General features: G+C 36.6%; 1 protein-coding gene across 4 annotated transcripts; it reads right to left on the bottom strand.

The window, feature by feature from the left end:
- Positions 1 to 131: 131 nt before the first annotated feature.
- Positions 132 to 23,540, bottom strand: LOC106162584 (PP2C-like domain-containing protein CG9801). Of its 4 annotated transcripts, XM_087017584.1 has the most exons (7): positions 23,431 to 23,540; positions 23,202 to 23,285; positions 8,218 to 8,280; positions 3,629 to 3,810; positions 3,276 to 3,395; positions 2,948 to 3,129; positions 132 to 2,710 (listed from the first exon to the last, which is right to left on the bottom strand). In XM_087017584.1, the coding sequence occupies exons 2-7, from the start codon at positions 23,207 to 23,209 to the stop codon at positions 1,781 to 1,783; spliced, it is 1,485 nt and encodes a 494-aa protein (XP_086873710.1). In that variant the 5' UTR covers positions 23,210 to 23,285; positions 23,431 to 23,540; the 3' UTR covers positions 132 to 1,780. The 4 variants fall into 4 exon arrangements, with proteins under 4 accessions (XP_086873710.1, XP_086873712.1, XP_086873711.1 ...); XM_087017586.1 differs by lacking the exon at positions 8,218 to 8,280 and having other exon boundaries at positions 23,431 to 23,538; XM_087017585.1 differs by lacking the exons at positions 8,218 to 8,280; positions 23,202 to 23,285; positions 23,431 to 23,540 and adding an exon at positions 9,971 to 10,162.
- Positions 23,541 to 23,550: the final 10 nt, after the last annotated feature.

Below are 23,550 nucleotides of genomic sequence, written 5' to 3'. Positions count from 1 at the left end.
ACTTCAAGGTTTTTTTTTGTCAATATATGTCCCTTCCTACACTTGATAAATTTAATTTGCAAATTTGAAAAGTTTAGTGGCGGGAGGGTCATCTGTTATTTCCAGCAAATGTTAAAATCACTCTACATTCAATTTTCTATAGTGATTTATTGTCACTATAAAAGCATAAAAAAATTACAAAAGAAAACAATAAAGAAATCAGCTTATTAGTTAAATTAATATAACTAAAGGAAGCAGACAACAATGAAAACAAAAATTAATACATTTGACTATAAATTAACAATCCTTTGGGCTCAATACAAGGTCAATTCTACAGACATTTTTATTTCACTGGTACACCAGCTATGAGATGTGTACTTGTCATGAAAAGCATGTTCACAGCGCACTATTTGCACAATCTGTAGAGAGCATGTCACCAGCAACATTATAACAGTATGTTAACTCTGATACACTATAGAGAGAACCACTCCAGTGTTCCCCCTTCTCTGAAGACGCCTGCTACTGCTGCCTATGTCAGCTGCAGCTAGTTTTTAAGTGGCATGAAGAGAAGACAACATTTTAAAGATAACAAAAGGTTCAAAATACAGGAACGACTCCTGATGCTCTGTATAATAGATCGCACATAAAAATATTAAAGTGGAGATTGCTAGTGGCACCATTTTACCCATAAAATATCCGAACGTCACCTCGCTTTTCTAGTTGAATGCACTGACATATACACTGTCTTTGACAGTACCTTCAATATTACAGTTTATCTGAAGAAAAGAAATGACGCTGTTTCCACTTAAGACAAAAAAAAAAAAAAAAAAAAAAACTTGGATATAATATTGTTTGCCTGTTGTTAATTACTAACATGACTAGTATTACTAGGTTTGTGCACACACACACTGAGGTTGTTGGGCTCTCTGCAGTATCAGTACTAGTTAACCCAGAGTATCACAAGTAATACATGGACCTCAACTCTGGCCCCTATATAATGTGGTATGGCCCCACCCTAGCATAATCCTGACCTTGGAGGTATCAGCAGCAAGTTAGACAAGTGTCAAATAATAATAGTAAAAATAATTCAGCAGGATCCCAGATCTCTTTAATACATGATAAAAAATTGTGAAATTAAATAAAAATATTCTACATGATATAAAATGCTGATTTATCAAAGATGACAATATGGCTACTGTGGCAGAGGTTGAGGTTGGGGGCTGTAACTTGCTTGTCAAAGTGTTCATTTTATCTGAGGAAAGACTCCACATCTAGTGCTATTCTCCACAAACAAATGGTAAACGACAAAATGTGTTTGGAAATTGGCCAGAGATAAGACTTTCTATCTTTTGAAATCTTTTCAGACCATCTCACTGAATGCATACAATAAGTCAAAGTTGCAGCATTTACCCACAGGTTTCAGACACTTCACATCTAGTACTTTTGTGTCTTCGGGCATTTTAGTTCACTTAATAATAAGACCAACTTTTAGATGCAAATCCAAAATAATTATGTCAAGATTTCATACACAAACTAATGGAACTTGGAAAAATAGAATAAATCAATTTTAGTTGAAATTCAGTGTGTAGTTGCTGCGGCCATTGGGGTCTCCTTGGTGACACTTTGACTGACAAGACTAACAGTTACCGGGCAAGAAACTGGTCTACCGATTACAACAAGAAAATATCATATCTTCCACTATTAGATTAAATACGTTAAGTTACACGAAGTGACAGCTTCAGTATATAAAAAGAATTATACACATATACACATAACATAAATTTCAAAGTACTAAGATGATTTACACTGTAGATTCGTAAAGTCTCGGACTTGGAGGGGGTTCTTCCAGTGTGTCCCCCCTATTGCTTCCCTGACTGGTTGCCACACCCCCATAGTCCGTGTTTTCCTCGTCCTCCCCCCTGTACACACCCACTTCATACGCCACTATACTGGCATGGTCCAGCTTGCCTGGAGCCCGCGCCATTTTGGCAACAATTTCTGCATCTCTTTTCTTCTTGTCTTTTGCTTTCATTTTCCTTTTGATGAATAACGTGGGATCCTCCAGCACCTTACGTTTGGGGTCTGTGAGCACGCACACGTGCTGTACGATTGCTCCACACAATTCCTGTGCAGAGCATGGTGCCTCCGTGAGCAGTTCGTACTCGTGAATTGTCCTCTCCATTTCCTTCACAGAATAGTGATGCCTCTCGTGGGGATACATTTCTGGTTTTGTTGGATCTACAGCAGGTTTTGAGTTACAAATCTCTTTGTTTCCCGTTTCAGCAATATTTGAGTCATTTTTCTCTGAGGGGCTCGCTACAGTGGGAGAAATTGCTGCCTGAGCTATTTTAGTCACAACCGGGTCAAAGTTGTCTGAGATTCCGTCTGTTGTCAGGAACACCACATCTCCAGGGTCAACAAAGGTCATGGAGCAGGTCAGGTTGTTAAGCTCTGGGTTCTTCCCATCTACGGGACCCAATGCCCCGCCCGCGTCTCTGAGATCACGCTCTGATTGGATGTCGTGAGATCCGACAGTGATTTCCCGTAACCCCCAGCGTTTGCTCATAATAAAGGCAAAGCTATCTCCAACATTGACAACACAGATCGTGTACTGGTTGGTGTCCTGAAGGGGACAGACTAGTGCCACACACAATGTAGTCAAACCACCTTCCTTCAGCATTATGGTCTCATGGGCAATGTCCAGTGACTGGCGAAGTAATTTTATAGCATCCTGGAGAAAACAAGGATTATAAAGAAACAAATAAACAAAATTTGCTATGGTGGGACTTAATTGTGACAAATAGTATATATTATATTACAATTTACTACCATCTTATAATACTTGAAAAATGCGTCTCTAAAAATTTAAAGTGAAATACCATTGAAGCAATCAGTATCATTTATAGTGTAACACCATATGCTGAAATATTAAAAGCCTTTTATTACAGCCATATAAACAATCATCAACCTGAGTTGTTTCCAGTGTCCGCTTCTCAGCAAACAATTTCTGGTTAAGGAACTTCATGGCACCATAGATGGCAGCACGTGCCGCCATACGAGATTTCTCTCCCCAGTTGACGCCATCAGCAACAATCAGGATGGCGTTGTTTCTGCGGGCACACAGAGCAAAGGCATCTGCTATTGGGTCTCCTGGAACAATATGTGAACGTACCTCAATTTACTTTTTGTTTTCAGTGATCTATTAAAGGTTTTAAAAGCTTACCTAGGATCAAAATGCTGAGAGAGAGAAGAGAGAGAAAGAGGGTGAGAGATGGAGAGAAGACTTCAAGATATACCTGACATTTTCCCGCTGACAGGGTTCTGGTCATACAATGACAGGGAGATCCCGTACGCCTTCCTGCTTTTTAAATTCCACACTTTGGCCCCAGCTATTTCTCCATTTTTAGGCTTGTCATCTGTCAACAGAAATATACGATTATTGTCTTCAAGTCTACTAGTAATCATGACACAATGACTGGCCTATGTAACTAGAGATTGATTTCTTTTTATAAAACAGACAAATTATCACTTAATATGGACCACACATAGTTTGCGTGAAGTCAAAGGAGAATATTTCCAATATCTGGCGATGGACCTTCTTTTTACTAAAGTTCCCCAGGTGTAAGTGTCTCCCAGGTGTAATACACACCTTTAGCAGGCAGTGGTTCTCCTTCAGTCTCCACCACTGCCAGACCAGAGTCAGGACCTGAGAAGGAGGCAAAGATCTCAGGACTCAGCAGACAAGAGGCAATCTTGTGAGCAGGGATTTCTTCCCAACTTTTAGCTGTGTATACTGGAGGAGGCTCACAGCTACTGCTGATACTTGACTGCCTGGAAATAAATAAATAAATAAATAAAACTTTAAATTTTCTGAGCAGGAATGTGTACCTCACTCTGGAAGCCTAAAATGGAAGGGGGGGGGGCAGATATCACATGTGCCTATGGGCCATCCTTATTTCTCACTGATAGTGTGTGTGTGTGTGGGGGGGGGGGGGGTATGTCTTACATCATGACCAGGTTATAGACACTAAGGGTACTCCCACTGGCAGTATACACAGTGTAGAAGGCAAACAGTCCTCCAAACAGTCCGCGGAAACAATGCCAGTCAGGAATAGAGAATGTTACAGGTAACGCACACATAGTATTGTAAAGATATGCTTCGTCTTCCCAGAGCTGAGACAAAGAACAGTGAAAGGTGGCTCTATCCACTCCTAGGTAATAATTAACCACATTCTGTTCTAGTCATGGATATTTAACAGCTTCCCGTTCATTAAAAAATCAGAATTGGATTTTTAGCAAAAGTCAAGATATGTCCAGTATTTTAGCCATGTCCATTGAAGGCTACATGAGTTCTGGCAGAGACAACTGACCATCTGAAGTCTTTAACAGTCTCCACTGCCCAGTGGTCAGATATTGGCCAAATAGTGTGGACATTAACTCCAATCATGGAACAAAGAACAAAATCTGGTCCCAGAATCAAGAATAAACCATTTCAACACAAATCACAGTTGCCTCAGTAGATGAAAGCTTAGGGTAATCAGCATATATCTCAGCACAGACACAGACTGCTCTTCTCATAGACAGATTACGTTCCTCTCAGCTGTGCTCCATGTTAAATATCCTACAGGCATGTTGTGTGGCTAACTGAAGTTTTCCTAGATATCTTTTTTCCATGAGTAAAGCAGACAAAGGGTATCATTTCTAGCTATATTTTCTACCTGACTCACACCCCACGTGACCTCTGACCTCTCTTTTCCCAGAGGCTGAGTCAGCAGACAAGTCACTCATCATACTTATTTCTGGGATTTCAAAACCTACAAGAGAACTAAGTACAAAAAGTTGCTAAGAGTGTTAATTAATTGTGTCTTAGAACTATTAAATAGATATCAAACTGAAACATTGTGGCATTTAATGATTTTGGTGAACACTGTAAATACCAAACAACTGATTCTAAGGACTGAAGTATACAAATTTATATAATGTGAATAAATAGATAAATATCAGAATTATATAAGGTCTCAGAGCAATAAAAACATTTTCATACAACTGGACCACAGACAGATTGATTCTTAGTTTAAAATTTCCTAAAGGAAGGTAAAGAAGAAAAGATATTTTTTTTGTTCACAACGAACAGAAATGCAGGTCTCTTAAGATTCATAGTCATACAGTATGTATCTCTGCACTTTCCTGACTTTATACATATATGAACAGCTATTTATTACTCAGAATATATCAACCATTTAGCCAACACATGAGACGTGTGTGTGTGACTCACTTTCCTGGCAGTTTTTTTATCCTATTCCAGCACAAGCTGAATAAGTGTGTGTGTGTAAAACAACTAATGTGAGTCAGAAAACTAATTAGTTCTTGCTTCAGTAAGAGAGATTAAAGAGTGATAGCTGCTGCTTCTCATTTTCACGTAATACTTTAAGTGATTGATTATGGCGCAAACGATGTTTAGCTTCTGTTCGTTACTTTGCTAATACTGGTGTTAAGTCATAACAGAAAGAAAATGAGTAAAACAAAATTTCCGTTTCTGAGGCAATATTTACAGAGGAGACTCTATATATAAATAAATGAAAAAATAAATAAATAACCAAACCATCTTGCAGAAGACTGGCACCAGTCCTGAAGATTTGAAGACTAAAAACATTCCATCAATTTCAAGGCAGATCAATACACAAGGAAATTTCTCTGGGGACCCATCAACTTCCCTCCAGCTCCTGTGGAAAGGTGGTGAAGATGTCTTGTAATAAGGCAATATGGTGGATGTTTGGAATAATCAATGTAGTTTCACCTAAATTCAACAAGGAGAAAACTTGGTGTTGTGGGTCTGATGTCCACTTCAACTGTTATAAAAAATGTTATTCATAATTTCTCATAGTCAAAGATAAAAGAAGGAGATGTCTTTGTGTGAAATAACACAAACCAAGCTTTGAATTACTAGTAGCTCATTTTCATGAGGAAAGTTGACAAAATACAAGAATTCAATAAATGAAAGTCAGGCAAGAACTTGAAAAACAGCTGCCAAAATTTTCTCTCCCCTTCAACAGAAAATGTAAACATATCCTGTATATTTTCTGTTTTAATTCTTTGGTATAGAAGGAAAATGTGAAATTCCTATGAGAACTTCAAGTCAGGTGTCTCAAAGAAATATTATTTTTGTTTGTGTTTATTCGTCTTATCACCTTTATCTCCTAATGGCTGACACTAGTGACATAGGCACTCATATAATAATTTCCATTTTATCAGTCTAGCTTTAAAGAAATGACTTAAAATATTATGATCTTATATGAAAAATCAATATTTTCTCAATACAGCCATGTGAAACTGGAAGCTATAACAGCAATGAGAATAAGCACTAAGCCTTATGTCACATCATACACTGCCTATAGGTTTCTGCTAGTGTTAAAAAAAAAAAAAAAAAAAAAAAAACTGCCATCACCTTAAGGGTGTATTTCCAGAGATTAAGATCGATCCAGGGATTAAAATTTAGATCGACCTAACTCCCTGGGGGTTCACGCTAAATTGCAGTCAGCCGAGCGGGCAGCATAGTTAATTGCCCCTTTACAGCTTTTAGTAGGCGGGGCAGACGCTTAAGCTGGCCAAGCTGACAGTAATCTAGTGAGACTCCCCACAGGGATAGATCGATCTAAAAATCTATGGAAATGGGGTGTAAGCCTTGAGTCGGAGTCTACAACATATGTGTGTGTGCATGTGCGTGCGTGCGTGTGTGTATACACAGGAACATATTCTCTCTAGTGTAGTGGTCTCACAAAAAGGATATCTAGGAGAAAGGTTAAAACACTACAGGTACTTCCAGTTGAGTACAGTAAGGAACTAAGATTGTAGCTTATATAGGGGGTATATACATATAGTAGTGTACCGGACACATAACACAGATACTGTCAGTGTACTGTGGGGTTTATAACAAGATACACAGAGATAAAGGACAGGAAGGGTAAGGGATTACCATGATACTGTTATCACAGGTAACCTTGTATACACACAGGCTCTATACTGGTACTAGTACTAGTCAGCCACCTTTAAACATGACTATTCTGGACAGGCTCTATACTGGTACTAGTACTAGTAAGCCACCTTTAAACATGACTATTCTGGACAGGCTCTATACTGGTACTAGTACTAGTAAGCCACCTTTAAACATGACTATTCTGGACAGGCTCTATACTGGTACTAGTACTAGTAAGCCACCTTTAAACATGACTATTCTGGACAGGCTGTATACTGGTACTAGTACTAGTAAGCCACCTTTAAACATGACTATTCTGGACAGGCTGTATACTGGTACTAGTACTAGTAAGCCACCTTCAAACATGACTATTCTGGACAGGTTGTATACTGGTACTAGTACTAGTCAGCCACCTTCAAACATGACTATTCTGGACAGGTTGTATACTGGTACTAGTACTAGTAAGCCACCTTTAAACATGACTATTCTGGACAGGGCTCTATACTGGTACTAGTACTAGTCAGCCACCTTCAAACTTGACTATTCTGGACAGGCTGTATACCCAACTAGCTTCTGCAAACCAGCAGATCTCAAACAGATGGTATTCTGTCATCTGGTGCCACAATTTGGACTGTTCGGACTCGGTCTAAAGTAATCTTGTGTGAATGTAGCTTACACATGGCAAATAAAGTGTTGCTTGCATTATGCCTACTGAGTACATCCCTGCTCCCAGCAGTTACTCAAGCAATCAATGACCATCAATGACCATTGTTTATTGCTGGGCCACATGCTGTGTGCCAACCAAGATTTGTTGCAATCAATATCCCCTCCACCTTATATCTGAAGTAGATGAGCAAGCAAAGGTGTGTTCACTGAAGAGATATACCAGACCGACCACACAGTCTAACTGGCGTTATAGTGGACTAATGTACATAGTCATCTTCTTCCTTCAAGACTTGCTGAGGTCTTGTTTGGCAGTCAGAGTCTGACTACCTGGAATATCTCTTTTGTGTAAACACACAGGACTGGTCACGACTGAACCACTGTCAGAACTTGTGCCATCAGAGTTTTAGTAACCAGCAGAGAGATTGCAAACAAAGCTTAGGCAAAAAGCTGTGAACAAGTTAATGCTTCACAAAGCTGGGCACATATTTCAAATCCACTCCAGTCTTCTGAAACCTAGTCATCTGATGACACAAGTTAGACCAATTTACAATCCTGGTTAGGCCAGTGTGGATGCACTATCTATCTATGTGTTAATTTACCTATTCTTTAACAAACGCCTTGACAAAGGTTTCCATGGCAAACTTCTGCGCACGTACGAAGATCTACGTAAATAAAGTGAAATATCATGCACAAATAATAGCACACATGTATGTCATGCATTAGCAGATTAGCAAATGAAATTAAAATTAAGCTTGCATCATTAAAATGATTATAGTAAGTTGATAGAGAAAATATTAGAGTAAATACAACACATGCACTAAGTAATGGAATGGCTCTCATACACCTATAGAAACTACAACTTAAAATTATAGAATTCATACATAAAGTGATATTATCAAGCATATACTGGGTTCAACAAAAAAGAAAACAAAACAAACAAACAAACAAACAAAAAAAAAACATGCATAAAATATCAAATGCATTAACAGTGAAAACACACAAAAGAAGAAATTACTAAGTTGCTGTTTCTGTCTGTTGTTCAGCAATCCACTTTCTTTCTGCTGACTCCTATCACCAGGTCAAAAGGGTTCAGAGGACCTGATAATTAAACACCAGCTTGTCTCCCTCCAGGGTAGAGTAGAGTGCAATCAAGGGCAGTCCACGGCACCAGCTAACCTGCATGTGCTGGTATGACACTGCTGTATATCTATATATATATATAGGACTGTTCACATGTGGTGTATATGAAAACAATAGAGCCTAAATCAAGTCACCCATTGATCCAGTGCTTTGATAAGAAATAACCAAGTATACTATAATGTACTCCCATGCCAAGCTGGGGAATACACATAAAATGGAACAAAAACCACAGGAAAACACAACAGGTTCTCAGAGAAAATATGGTTATAATTTGTTCAACTTAAGTCCTACCAGGTTATCAGTCTTCCACTTGAGGATCTGTATCCGCCCCTCAGAGCAGGAAGGAAACGGATCTCAACCTAAATCTGATGGCAATACATCAGCTTAACCTTGATTTATTTAATAAAGTGCACCTCTGAAATATGCTTTGTTTTCACTAGTAACTAAGAGAACTTTCTCAAATTTTCAGATGCTTATATTTATGAATGTGTGTGCATACTCCCACATGCATAAGTTCCATACAAGTGTGTATATGTGTGCGTATACGTACAAGTGTGTATATGCCCTGACAAACACGCACGTGAGTATAACACTGCAAAGGCCAGATTACGACCAGATAACACAGCAAGTCTTGTCACCTGGTGATGTCAATAAGTCACCACCCAGTCTAAGTTAGTCTTGATGTGAACACAGCCAAGATTAGAATACAATACTGATTTCACCCAGAGGGGAGAATGAAGAGTAATGATATTAAGGTCACTGTTTACCTGTAGGCCAGTTGATGGCTCAATTTCTATTGTATGCTACTGCTACTGTTACCAGGCCAATACTTGATACACAGTTAATTAAGTTCCACACAAGTTCAGGGCTGGAATGATCCCTCTATATACAGTCTACTCTAGTACCAGGGATGTGATTAGAGGACAACAGATTGACACTTTATGACAACTATGACACCTACCCCTAAAGGACATTTTTGAGTTTTTTTTTAATTGAATCCTAAAATCAACAATGCAGAATAATATATTTTAATAATGTGAAAGAAAATACACAAATTATCATGAACCCGTGCACAGGTGAGAAGATGAGATAATATCACTGTACTCTAGAGGGGGGTTGTCTGTTATACAGGTCTTTACCTTAGCCAAATACATACCCCCTTTCTTCTAGTTTACCTCCCCCCCCCCCCTCCCCCCTCACCCCATACTGTACCTCTTTGCTAAGTGGCATATGCTGCAAGTTTTGGCTGCCCAATGGTCAAACAACAGGACACACCTGGACATTACTGGTCACAGCCCACTGTTAGTGTGTCCATTACATGGGTCAGTAAGATGACCAAGATGGTCAGTGCTGTGTGCCACTGCCCTCAGGTCAGTGTTAAAGATGGACGGTGGAGCAGGAGAGCACCGTGTCGCACGCAACTGGTGACACACACTGGGAGATAGGCATCTGTACTGAATACAACACAGCACAGGCCTGGGGAGGGCGAGGACCTGGTCAGGTTCACATCATGAATAACTTAGATCAGGGTAAAACTAAATGATGTCATCAAGCATCTAGATCACACAGGTATTCCCCATCCCTCTTCTGACTGTCAAACCTCACCTGATGTGACCAGGTAGTCTGATGATGCCACAGAGTCTATGTCTAGCCTAAGTTAGTTCTGATGTGAACTGGACCCAACATGAGCTACCTGTCATATACTGGAGTGTGATTACACCAAGGGATCAGTCATGTTCCTGTTTTATAGTTAAGACTGTTGACATGGTGGCTGCTTTCATCTTGGCCATGTTTTATGACAGTTTGAACATACACTTGACATTAGATTGCCAACTCCAGATAACAGGAGATATGAACTGAACTGGGGTGGGGGGGGGGGGGGGGGGAGGGTGGGGGGGGGGGGGGGAGGGGAGGGGGACTACAGATAATAGGAGATATGAACTGAACTGAGAGGGGGGGGCATTTATAGACTCGGGTAAATAACAGCCTGAGGTTTCTTAAAATAATATTTATTAATATATTAGAGTAGACCACTGAATTACCATGTACACATATTTGGCAATTGCTTATCTTTTTTTATTAATTAAACAGAATGCACAGGAAGCCTAAGGTCTTTTCTATTTTTTTGCAAAAAAAAAAAAAATGTCTACATTGTAAAGAAATATGAAGAGGGAAGATAGCCTTGTTAATGTGGTGAAGAAACACAAATAACTGCTGATGATTCAGAGACGTAATTACTGAACTGCCAACCTTATTATGACCATACATTTGACTCTGGTAATTGCAATACATATTAACACTTTAAAAGGTGCCTTCAATAGGTATAATGAAATGGGGAAAATTAAGTCATTCAATGACTAAAATATTTATAGAATGTTGACTTTTTAGCCACAACAATGTACTAGTACTGAAAAATGCACAACTAAAGAAGAAAACATCCATCCATCGCCAGAGGTTCTATATATATATATAGCTGTGTTATAATTAATTCAGAATTCTAGACAAACTCATTTCATGGTAATTAAGCAGAGGTTTATGACTGGGTTTTATGCTATGTATGAAGCTAAGAGCTGCTTACATCATGGCTGCAAAAACTCTTACTGAGGTTGAGAGACTAATGAAGTGAAGTATCTGAACTATCATCTACTTCTACTATATTACCATATTATTAATTACTGATATTATATCTATATTATGGTTTGATGGTGAGAGACTTATGAAGTGAATTATCTGTACTATCATCTACTTCAACTATATTATCATATTATTAATTACTGATATTATATCTATATTATGGTTTGATGGTGAGAGACTTATGAAGTGAATTATCTGAACTATCATCTACTTCTACTATATTATCATATTATTAATTACTGATATTATATCTATATTATGGTTTGATGGTGAGAGACTTATGAAGTGAATTATCTGAACTATCATCTACTTCTACTATATTATCATTTTATTAATTACTGATATTATATCTATATTATGGTTTGATGGTGAGAGACTTATGAAGTGAAGTATCTGAACTATCATCTACTTCTACTATATTATCATTTTATTAATTACTGATATTATATCTATATTATGGTTTGATGGTGAGAGACTTATGAAGTGAATTATCTGAACTATCATCTACTTCTACTATATTAACATATTATAAATTACTGATAATGTACTTGTGGCTTGGCTCCATTCTGAACCCATGCACCAGTGCTTGCATTAATAATGATATGTGGAGAGAGAGAGAGAGAGAGAGAGAGAGAGAGAGAGAGATTGAGATTTCCTGAATGATCTCCGGAGTCAATGAACCAGCTGTGGATACTATATCACTGTACATATCCACATACGGCTCTACAGTACTAGCTGTACACTGATAATAACAGTCATAATCTCAGGATGCAGAAAAACTTGTCAGCTGTTAATGTCTGTTCAACAGCTGCATTCAGATCAATTTTGGCATAAATGTTTCAGTCCTATCTTCGGGAAGTAGGGACTTGATTGCAACCCGCCCCCCTCTAATTACTAGTAGGTACTTATCACACAACTGGTAGGCTAATAGTTACATTGGGGGGGGGGGGGGGGTTGTAATCAAACACCTGCTTCCAAAATCAGGACTGGGGATATTTTTGTGAACACCACGTAGAACAGGATTACAGCTACATGGCCTACAAATAAATTCACTTCACCTCATTTTTACACTTCCCTTTACAGCAATTTCCTCTAAGCCTGTAATTGTCAATTTGCTCACCCAAACAGCTAACAACGATATATCTTTTTATGCATGAAGCTCTTTTTTAATGCATGGATTTTCTTTTAACCATCATTCTCTTCAAAAGAACCAAATGCATCCAACTTGTTGGTCTATTATGCATTTTGCTCATCTTGTTACATCTTAGAAAACAACACAAAGGACATTTTAAAACAACTGTTTACATCAATATTTTTCAATAAAAATACTTTATTTCTTTACAACTGGGGTAAATTAAAAGGAAGTCTTTCAATGAATTTATTGATCTTCTAAAAATGTTTGCTAACATCAATAGAAGGTACCTATGAGAGTGCTAGTAAGCATATTTCAGCAGCCTTCATGCCCAATGACTTCCCAGTGTTAAGAACAAAATCACTTAAAATAATTTAAATAAATCACTGTTAGCTGCATTTTCCATGCTTGAAAAACACTGCTAATAAAAGTTTATTAACGTATACTACAGACGCAACTGAAAAAATCCAAGAGGCTTATTGAAAAGAAACATGAGAACGTGTTCAATTTAAAAGACGCCATTCAGCTACTCTAGAAAGAAACCTGTCTTTGTTTATTGGATACATGGCTAAGATTGCTTATATGATTTCTTCACATCTAACCATAAAACACTTAGCAACATTTTTGTTAAAAATGTGAGGAATTTGTTTTCAACTATCACAAGTTTTGGTCTAAACTGAATAAAGATATATTGGGTTACCATACCTAGATTGTATAACAGGATCGATCCATCTCCTCATTTCTCATTTATTTTTATTTCTCTCATTTTCACATTGAGAACATATAACAGTATCATTTAACCCTGAGGCTTCACTCTCTCATTGATTATTTTTATGTACAGACACAGATGTGTCTGTACATATAGCCATCACCTGCGTCTGTCGTCGCCGTTGCCGTTGCCGTTGCCGTTGCCGTTGGCGTGCACTTTTACCGTAAACACGATAAGTGGAAAACGGTTTTACGTTTTGACTTGAAACTTACAGAACTGATGAATATTCATAATATTCAGGTCAAGTTCGAAAATCAGCATGATCGGGCCATTTTTAGGGAAGTTATGCTGTTTTTTCACTTTTTTCAGCATATATGCAACACCGTAAACACGATAAGTGGAAAACCGTTTTACCTTTTGGTTTGAAACTTACAGAACTGATGAATTTGTATAATACGCAGGTCAAGTTCGAAAATCAGCATGATCAGGTCATTTTTAGGGAAGTTTTGCTTTTTTTTTCACTTTTTTCAGCATATATGCAACACCGTAAACATGATAAGTGGAAATCCGTTTTACCTTTTGGTTTGAAACTTACAGAACTGATGAATATTTATAATACGCAGGTCAAGTTCGAAAATCAGCATGATTGGGTCATTTTTAGGGAAGTTATGCTTTTTTTTCACATTTTCTCTGATTCAATTCTTAGGCATGTTAATAGTCTCATTATTGAACTAATAAGATATGTAAAAGTGTTTTTTTGACATTTCCTGCATCTTTACAACATTGTTAGTTGATTATATAAAAATGATGGTAAACTTGTTATCTTGTATTGTGTAATGAAGTGTCAAAAATGGAAATAAACACATATCATTGCAGTTTGTCAGATTCAATCATCCACTATGTTCAGAATCTCAGAATGGAGGAAATTGGACATTTAATACTGTTCTATTGATATTTTTCCCATCTCATCAATTTTCTTAGTTGGTCATATAAAAATGGCAGTAAACTGTTAATTTTGTTTTATGTTAAAAAAGTGTTAAAAATGGAAATAAACCCATTTCAGAAAAGTGCTGTCTTGTTTACATTTTGGCATTTTCAAGATGTGACTTTGAAGTTCCATGGGCCTGAAGACCTTTGCTAGTCACATTTTCTGAATATCCATGATACTAATATTTTATTATTAAAAATTGATGGTCATTATGCTGTTAAACATTATGTAATATTGCATCAAAATTTGAAGAAACCCCTATTTTGGGCACTGCTCCCATGATGACCATTTAAGGAAAATCATGTCACTTACTGTTCTCAAACTTACAGGAAAGAAACATGGGACTAAAATACAGCTTCAGTAGGCAATGCAGTCTGTTTGGTAATATTTTCTGGCAGTTAAACAGTTTTTTGTGAAAATTTAATTTTTTACATATTGGCATTTTCAAGGTGTGACTTTGAAGTTCAATGATCCTGAAGACCTTTGCTTGTCACATTTTCTGAATGTCCATGTTACTAATATTCTATTATTAAAAATTGATGGTCATTATGCTGTTAAACATTATGTAATGTTACATTAAAATTTGAAGAAACCCCTATTTTGGGCACTGCTCCCATGATGAGCACTTAAGGAAAATCATGTCACTTACTGTTCTCAAACTTACAGGAAAGAAACATGGGACTAAAATACAGCTTCAGTAGGAAATGTAGTCTGTTTGGTAAATTTTTCTGGCAGTTAAACAGTTTTTTGTGAAAATTTAATTTTTCACATATTGGCATTTTCAAGGTGTGACTTAGAACCTCCACGGGCTTGAAGACCCATGCTAGTCACATTTTCTGAAAATCCATGATACGTATATATTATTATTAAAAATTGATGGTCATTATGCTGTTAAGCATTATGTAATGTTGCATCAAAATAGAAGAAAACACAATTTTTGGTGCTGCTGCCATGATGACCATTATGGGAAAACCGTGTTACTTATGACTGTCAAACTTTCAAAAAAGAAACACAGGACTTAAATGCAGCCTGAGTTAGAAAAGCAGTCTAATTGGCTTCTTTTTCTGGAAGTTATACATTTTAGTGAAAAATTCATTATTATCGTGTTGGCATATTCATTGTGGGACTCGGAGCTCCCATGGACATGAAGCCGAATAGTAATCAAATTTTCTAAATGCCCATGCTATTTATAGTCAATAATAAACAAGGAAGCAAAGCTGTCAAATGTACAGACAAAAAGCAGGAAATAACTATGCACAAAATAGGCTAATGTCAATTCTGATGCAAAAGTACATTATGTTAAACTGCAAATTTAACATCAAATTTTAATTATGCTCAACAGGTAATACCAATGTAAGTAAAATGTGTAACAAGCATAAGGCTTCAGGCCCATGGGAGTTCAAGTTCACACTTTGAACATGTATAACTTCCAGAAAAAGAAGCCAATTAGACTGCTTTTCCAACTCAGGCTGCATGCCGATTTCGAACTTGACTTGCGTTTTAGTAAGATCAATTACTCCTGTGAGTTTCATGACAACAAGCCTATCGGTTTTTCTTGAAATATGTTTACATATATGCTGAAAAGTGAAAAAAAAAAGCATAACTTCTACAATAAAGGCCCGATCATGCTGATTTTTGAACTTGACCTGTGTTTTATGAATATTCATCAGCTCTGTAAATATAAAGCCCAAAAGTAAAACTGCCTTCCACTTATCGTGCTTACAATGAAAGTGCACGGCGACGGCGATGACGGCGACGACAGACACAGGTGATGTCAATATGTACAGACACATCTATATATATTTACTGTACTGTTTAAGAACAGTAATTGACATGGTTTTTCTTAAATGGTCATCATGGGAACAGTGCCCAAAATAGGTTTTTTTCAAATTTTGATGCAATATTACATAATGTTTAACAGCATAATTTTAACAACAAAAATGGAATTTATAATTTATTTATTTATAATTTGTAACCCGAATAGCAGTCCAATTTCCGTTTTATATGAATTTTATATTTATATATTAATGGCTGAATAAACTCTTATCTTAATGACCATCAATTTTTAATAATAAAATATTAGTATCATGGATGTTCAGAAAATGTGACTAGCAAAGGTCTTCAGGCCCATGGAACTTCAAAGTCACAACTTGAAAATGCCAAAATGTAAACAAGACAGCACTGTTCTGAAATGTTTTTTTTTCCATTTTTAACAATTTTTAACATAAAACAAAATTAACAGTTTACTGCCATTTTTATATGATCAACTAAGAAAATTGATGAGATGGGAAAAATATCAACAGAGCAGTGTTAAATGTCCAATTTCTTCCATTCTGAGATTCTGAACATAGTGAATGATTGAATCTGACAAACTGCAATGATATGAGTTTTTTTCTATTTTTGAAACTTAATTACACAATACATGATAACAAGTTTACCATCTTTTTTACAAAATCAACTAACAATGTTGTAAAGATGCAGGAAATGTCAAACAAACACTTTTATGTATCTTATTAGTTTAATAATGAGACTGTTAACATGCCTAAGAATTGAATCTGAGGAAATGTGAAAAATATGCTGAAAAGTGAAAAAACAGCATAACTTCTACAATAATGGCCCGATCATACTGATTTTCGAACTTGACCTGCGTTTTATGAATATTCATCAGCTCTGTAAATATAAAGCCAAAAAGTAAAACTGCCCTCCACTTATCGTGTTTACAAGGAAAGTGCACGGCGCCGGCATCGGCATCGGCATCGGCATCGCCATCGCCATCGCCATCGCCATCGGCGACGACAGACGCAGGTGATGGCAATATGTACAGACACATCTGTGTCTGTACATAAAAATTGGTGATAATTATTATATAATTTATTATGTAATGTTACATCAAAATTGACAAAAATCTTTTTGCACTGCTACTGCAAACATTATGAAAAGAAAACTGTGTTACTTATTATTATTATGTACAGACACAGATGTGTCTGTACATATAGCCGTCACCTGCGTCTGTCGTCGTCGCCGTCGTGCACTTTCACCGATAACACGATAAGTGAAAAACCGTTTTACCTTTTAGCTTGAAACTTACAGAACTGATGAATATTCATAATATGCAGGTCAAGTTCGAAAATCAGCATGATCGGGTCACTTTTAGGGAATTTATGCTGTTTTTTCACTTTTTTCAGCATATGTGCAGCACCGATAACACGATAAGTGGAAAACCATTTTACCTTTTGGCTTGAAACTTACAGTACTGATGAATATTCATAATACGCAGGTCAAGTTCGAAAATCAGCATGATCGGGTCACTTTTAGGGAATTTATGCTGTTTTTTCACTTTTTTCAGCATATATGCGGCACCGATAACACGATAAGTGGAAAACCATTTTACCTTTTGGCTTGAAACTTACAGAACTGATGAATATTCATAATACGCAGGTCAAGTTCGAAAATTGGCTTGATTGGACTATTTTTACAAATTTGAAGTTATGCTGTTTTTTTCCATTATTCAGCATATATGCAACACTGATAACGCATTTTAAGGAAAACCAATCAGCCTTTTGTCTTGAAACTTACAGGAGTGATCAGTCTGACTAATATACAGATCAAGTTTGAAAGTAAGCTTGATCAGTTAAGTTTTGATGAAGTTATTAGCCTTTTTGTATATAAGTGGTTTTTCTTCAGATTTAATTCTTAGGCATGTTAACAGTCTCATTATGGAACAAATTAGATATGTAAAAGTGTTGTTTTGACATTTTCTGCTTCTTAAAAATATTGTTAGTTGATTATATAAAAATGACAGTACACCTTTTATTGTGCATTGTGTAATAAAGTATCAAAAATGGAAAGGAACTCATATATGCAGTTCGTCAGATTCAATCATTCACTAAGTTAAGAATCTCAGAATGGAGCAAGTTGGACATTTAAATTTGTTCTATTGATATTTTTCCTTTGACAACATATTTTAATTGATCATATAAAAATGACAGTAAATGGATTATTTTTTTATGTAAAAAAAAGGTATTGAAAATGGAAATAAACTCTTTTAAATTTAGTTTTTCTTGTTTAGATTTTGGGATTTTTGAAAGTGTGTCTGAACTCTATGGGCTAGACACATTTTGTGAATATCCATGATAGTTTTATTTTATCATTAAAAAACTGATGGTTATTATGCTGTTAAGCATTGTGTAATATTGCATCAAAATTGAAAAAAAACCTATTTTGGGCACTGCCTCTGTAGTGACTATGAAAGGAAAACCATGTCACTTGCTCTTTTTACACTTAAAGGAAAGAAACATAGGACTGAAATACGGCTTCAATCTGTCTCATTAGTTAATTTTCTGGAAGTTATAGAGTTTTTTTGTGAAAATATTTATCTTTCACATACTGGAATTTTCAATGTGGGACTTAGAGCTCCCTTGGGCATGAAGCCCAGTGGTAATCACATTTTTTTAATGTCCATGTTTTTAATAGTAGATATTTAAAACATGGTAGTATTTATACAGTTAATCATTATGTAATGTTGCATCAAAATTGACAAAAAACCTACTTTGTGCACTGCCCCCATTAATGTTATAGAAAGAAAACTGTTACTTTCTATTTTTTCAACTAGTCTTACAAGAATGATTCTTAGTATTGACATACAGCTCATATTAGAAAACCAGCTCTATTAGATTATCATTTTTATTAAATTTATGCATTCTGGCACTTTCTAAGTATAAACTTGAACTCTGATGGGCCCGAAGCCTTATGCTTTTACTTTCGTCGGTGTTACCTGTTGTGCATAATTAAAATTTGATGTTGACTGTGCAGTTAAACATAATGTATTATTGTATCAGAATTGATAGTCTCCTATTTTGTGCATTATTGTTTTCTGCTTTTCTTAAGGTGTGACTTATGGGCCTGAAGACCTTTGAGAGGGTCAGTCTGTAAATTTCCCTTGGGTATCACTAGGCTAAGTTATAATGTTATAAAGTCATTTGCCTAATTAATAGGCCATAAAGCACACTTGTTGATATTTCCCTGTAAACTCCCAATGGTTAAGCTCTCTGCTAGATTAATAATAAGGAAGCAGTGATAATTATGCAGGTAAATTTTGTTTTATATTGCAAATAAGTTTTATATATATATATATATATATATATATATATATATATATATATATATATATATATCAAACTCAAAGATTAAAAGTTTGAATAGCAGCTTCATTGGAATTATATTTACCTCTGCCAAGGAGGTTATGTTTTCACCCCTGTTTGTCTGCCATCAACATAACTCAAAAAGTTATGGAACGGCTTTGATGAAATTTTCAGGAACTGTCAGGAGTGGGTCAAGGAGGACAATGATTAGTTTTTGGTGGTGGTTCGGGTCAGTAATCTATCAATAATCAATAATTATCAAAAATTGCTGCCTTGGCAGAGGTCTGCGCTCTCAGAGTGCTTTTCTAGTTTTTTTATGTTTTCCTTTTTAATTTTTTCTCAAACACTGGAATTTGTGACTTTTAACTCCCATCTGCCAGAGGCTCTGCACATTTTCTGTATTTCCACATAAGCAGTTGTATTGGTTTTTATGTCTTTAAACATTATGAAATATTATTTTATGCACTGTCATCATTTTTCAAATATTGGGACTTTCATCATGTGAATTTGAACTCTCATGGTCCTGAAAGTGTAATCTTATTGAAGGGATGGATTGAGACCATCTTCTGGGTCTTTCGGAAGACGGTCGGGTTTTTAAGTTTATATTGACCGATATTTATTTTTTTTCTGTTGGAAGACCATCAAAATGGAGGATGGATCAACAAAGATACTTTGGAATACTGTCAGAAAATATCTCTGGGTCCACTCCTGTTATTGACCATGTTACCTGTTGTGTATGATTAAAATTCAGTGTTGACTAACAGTGCTATTATAAGCATTATTTATTATTGCATCAAAATTGACAAAATGACCTATTTTGCATCATTATTTTCTGTTTTTTGTCTGTACATTTGACAGCTTTGCTGCCTTGTTTATGAATATACACAGGTTTTTCAATATATTGATATTCTTGGAAGCAAAAAGATTGTGAAACTTATAGGTGTTAGGTCTGTTTATAAAATGGTCAGGTACCAACCTTTTTCTATCTTTCTATCTCCGAGGGATTTTCGCTAAATTGCTTTCAGCTTAAGCAGCTTAGATGTCTACTGAAGCTGCTATTTACACAATAATTAATTACACCCTAGCATCTACAGTAGGCATGACAGACATCTACTTAAGCTGCTTAAGTTGATTGCAATTTAGCGAGAATCCCCTTGGAGATAGATCGATCCACAGTTAGTACCATAGGGTCTGGGAATGGTCCCATAGAGAGCAATCCCCATCAGCCACAAACTGTGACCACATAAGGTCTGCTGATTCCATGGACTTCTGCTGACCAGGCAATTATGATTGTAAACGTGGTCACTTTCTCAGTATTTACAGTATCTTTTCTGGGTTGATGACTAGGACTATATATTGGACCCTATCAAGAACATATTACCAAGAATGTTCAATCAAAATGGCCAAATCTATACTAGTGTATACTAAAAATACTCTAAATGAACCTTGCAGCTAATATTAACCAAGTCCCCGATTTTTCCTTAGATGTTTTATTCACTTGGTTATCAAGTTAGCTTGCTTTTTCTAGAGCCAAAGCACCTCTATTTCACACTGGTTTCTGAGTACACTGCCACCATCAAAAATTTCAGAAAATATAACATATTCCTACAAAACCGCAATCCCTAGATGAACACTTCTAGCCCCTCCCCCTCCCCAGCTCGGTGTTGTTTTTACACATTTTCAGCCCTGTCTCATATTTCAACTCCCAAATGCTGGCAACTGTGTGATTTGTGTAGTAGACTCACCAAGAGGGAGGGGTCTTCTTCATAGCTGGAATAATTCACAAAGGTCAGAAGTTGGAGAGATATTCTTAGGAAAAAACAACAGCAGGGGGTAGCTTTCTAGTCTCACTAGGTCCAGACATGTTCAACAAGGAGGTCTTTAGTCCACAGCCAGGGAGTACAGTGCACTGTCTCTATATTACCAAAGGCGCCAGCCAAGCAGCAGGTCACCTGGGTAGACAGGCAGATGCAACTGTGTTGGACTGTTTAATTTTTATTATATAATAATTTCTGTTTTAATAACAAACACTAAGCCCCCCTTCCCATTATAATAGCCAGGTTAGCACATCACAGGCTGAGAACTAAAATGTTACCCTGATTACAACAGTCTAAATATACACACACACCTAGTCCATGATGAAAACAGTCCATAAACACCTATTTCAATATGTGAAGTGGCTTTAGACTGATGTTATGTGATCTATGTCTTTACAGTATCCATCACCAGATATATCACAACATGAGCCTGGGTATAAAGTTTGACCAAACCAACTCCAGCTTTTTATCTGCTCACACTGAGACTACTTTGGACTGAAAATGTGACTTACTTCAGTTGTGCGACATTCAGATTAATTGCACAATCCTACTACCTGAAGCATAATGGGCCGTTCTTATGTTGAGGACAAGATACCCCATGTCATTCAGATAACTTCAAATTAATTTACATTACACTTGTCTTTTCACATTGTGACACTTTGCCTGAAATCTGATTTAAAACAATGCAAACATTTCCCTTCGCCATTTCTTATACATATCATAACCATTGCACTTGCAGTTTATAATAGATGAGAAACAGGTGTGGAAGTCATTTCAGATGGCCTGGGCATGTGGGCCACAGCACAGTAATCTTATCCTGCATAAAACACTAGGCTGTCTCTGAAGTTACCAGGAGTAGACCACACCACACTAAGAGGCTGGTCCTGATCAGAGTAAAAAACTATCTGATTACAGGATCTGTAAGGAGTTAGTTATAGATATATCTTAGGACTCAGATCAATACAAATATACTGCTTATAATATATAAACATGTTATCGGAGAGCAATATTAAGTTAACATACCAATTATTAAAAGGTCTGGGACATAAAAGGATGTTTTTATTCAACCCCATCCCAAGCACAAAGAGGCCTCACTAAACCACAGGCATCTGTCCTAAGACAATGGTAGTCTGAAGACCACAGTTTAGACCCCTCTCCAATCCATACTGGTCTTGTCTAAACAGGAGTAATTGGGCACTGGAGCACTTTTATTAATTTCCAGGCTTTTAAATTGGGCTGCTGGAAATGATCTAATCACAGTCAAGGTTTATTAGGAGACCTATTGAACCAAAGCGGAAGCCAGTTGACAGTTAAATATACTGCTACAGTGAATATCAGAGTTATGAGTACCGTATTCCTGAATATAAACCAAACTTCATGTACTTAGTGTAGAGTATTGTGCTATGATATCAGTGTTCTAACAATGAGTTCAAGATGATTCAATGTGTATCTATGGCCAATGTAAACAATATGGGACATGATACTTTTGTTAGTATCTATACTAGTATATACAGCCAGGAAAACAATAAACATAAGTCAAAACTAATAACAAAACATTTAACTTAAGCTAAAAATCTACCAGTATCTTGTTCCTTATCCCATTCCAACAGCTCCCAAATACAATGTACACAAACATAGGAATACATGCAGCAATGCTTACAAAGATATAGTGTATTTACAGTGGTTGACAGCCTTTGTGTACAGTTCTATGCTTATATGTATCACAGACCTAATGAATCAGAAACCTGAACTGCATAAAAAATGGGACTCTTAACTAGATATCTTTTTTCAACCATTTCACGTAGGCATTAATATTTTCATTTGTCTGCTCAGAAACGATGTTCAACGTTTGGTTATCATTTACTATGTTTTTCATTTTCACAGCAATTATCCCCCCCCTCCACACACACCTCCACCCAAACAGCCCAAGTCTTTGCCAACCCTCCCTGTACTTTCCCCACCAAATATATAGAGCACTATGATCAGCATCCCCCGAGACTCCACATAAAGCTATTAGCTCACCTATCCATGCTTCTTTGTGCGCAGTGTTTCTGGAATCAATATTTAGTCATCATCTGTCGCTCAGCTGATCGTTTTTTTCTGAAACTAAAAGTAAGATCGAAGAAGTCACTATTTAGTTGCAGAACGAAAGAACTTCCTTCCTTTCAAATCGAAGTAGATTTCCTTTGTCTGGGGACGGAGTACAATACCCGCCTCAGTAAAATCATATTAAGGGAGCTTTCTTACTTACCATACACATGTGAATCACACGAGTACGTATGAAACAGCAGAGAACGCTCCTAGATTCCATTGACTACGTCCTCACAGCTCTTGCCATGTTAATTACCACACGCAGACTTTCTGATCTCCC

This window comes from Lingula anatina, chromosome 7 (genome assembly GCF_051362555.1).
Source record: "Lingula anatina isolate TDL-2025a chromosome 7, LinAna3.0, whole genome shotgun sequence".
Taxonomy (NCBI): Eukaryota; Metazoa; Brachiopoda; class Lingulata; order Lingulida; family Lingulidae; genus Lingula; species Lingula anatina.
This window is presented reverse-complemented; position numbering and strand designations above follow the sequence as displayed.

Excerpts from the sequence above, each read along its gene's own strand:
- LOC106162584 (XM_013539902.2), bottom strand. The coding sequence starts at position 4,119 with ATGTGTGCGTTACCTGTAACATTCTCTATTCCTGACTGGCATTGTTTC. Across the intron at positions 3,811-3,985 it reads GTCTATAACCTGGTCATGAT|GCAGTCAAGTATCAGCAGTA; the intron begins GTAAGACATACC and ends ATTTATTTCCAG. Across the intron at positions 3,396-3,628 it reads AGAACCACTGCCTGCTAAAG|ATGACAAGCCTAAAAATGGA; the intron begins GTGTGTATTACA and ends TTCTGTTGACAG.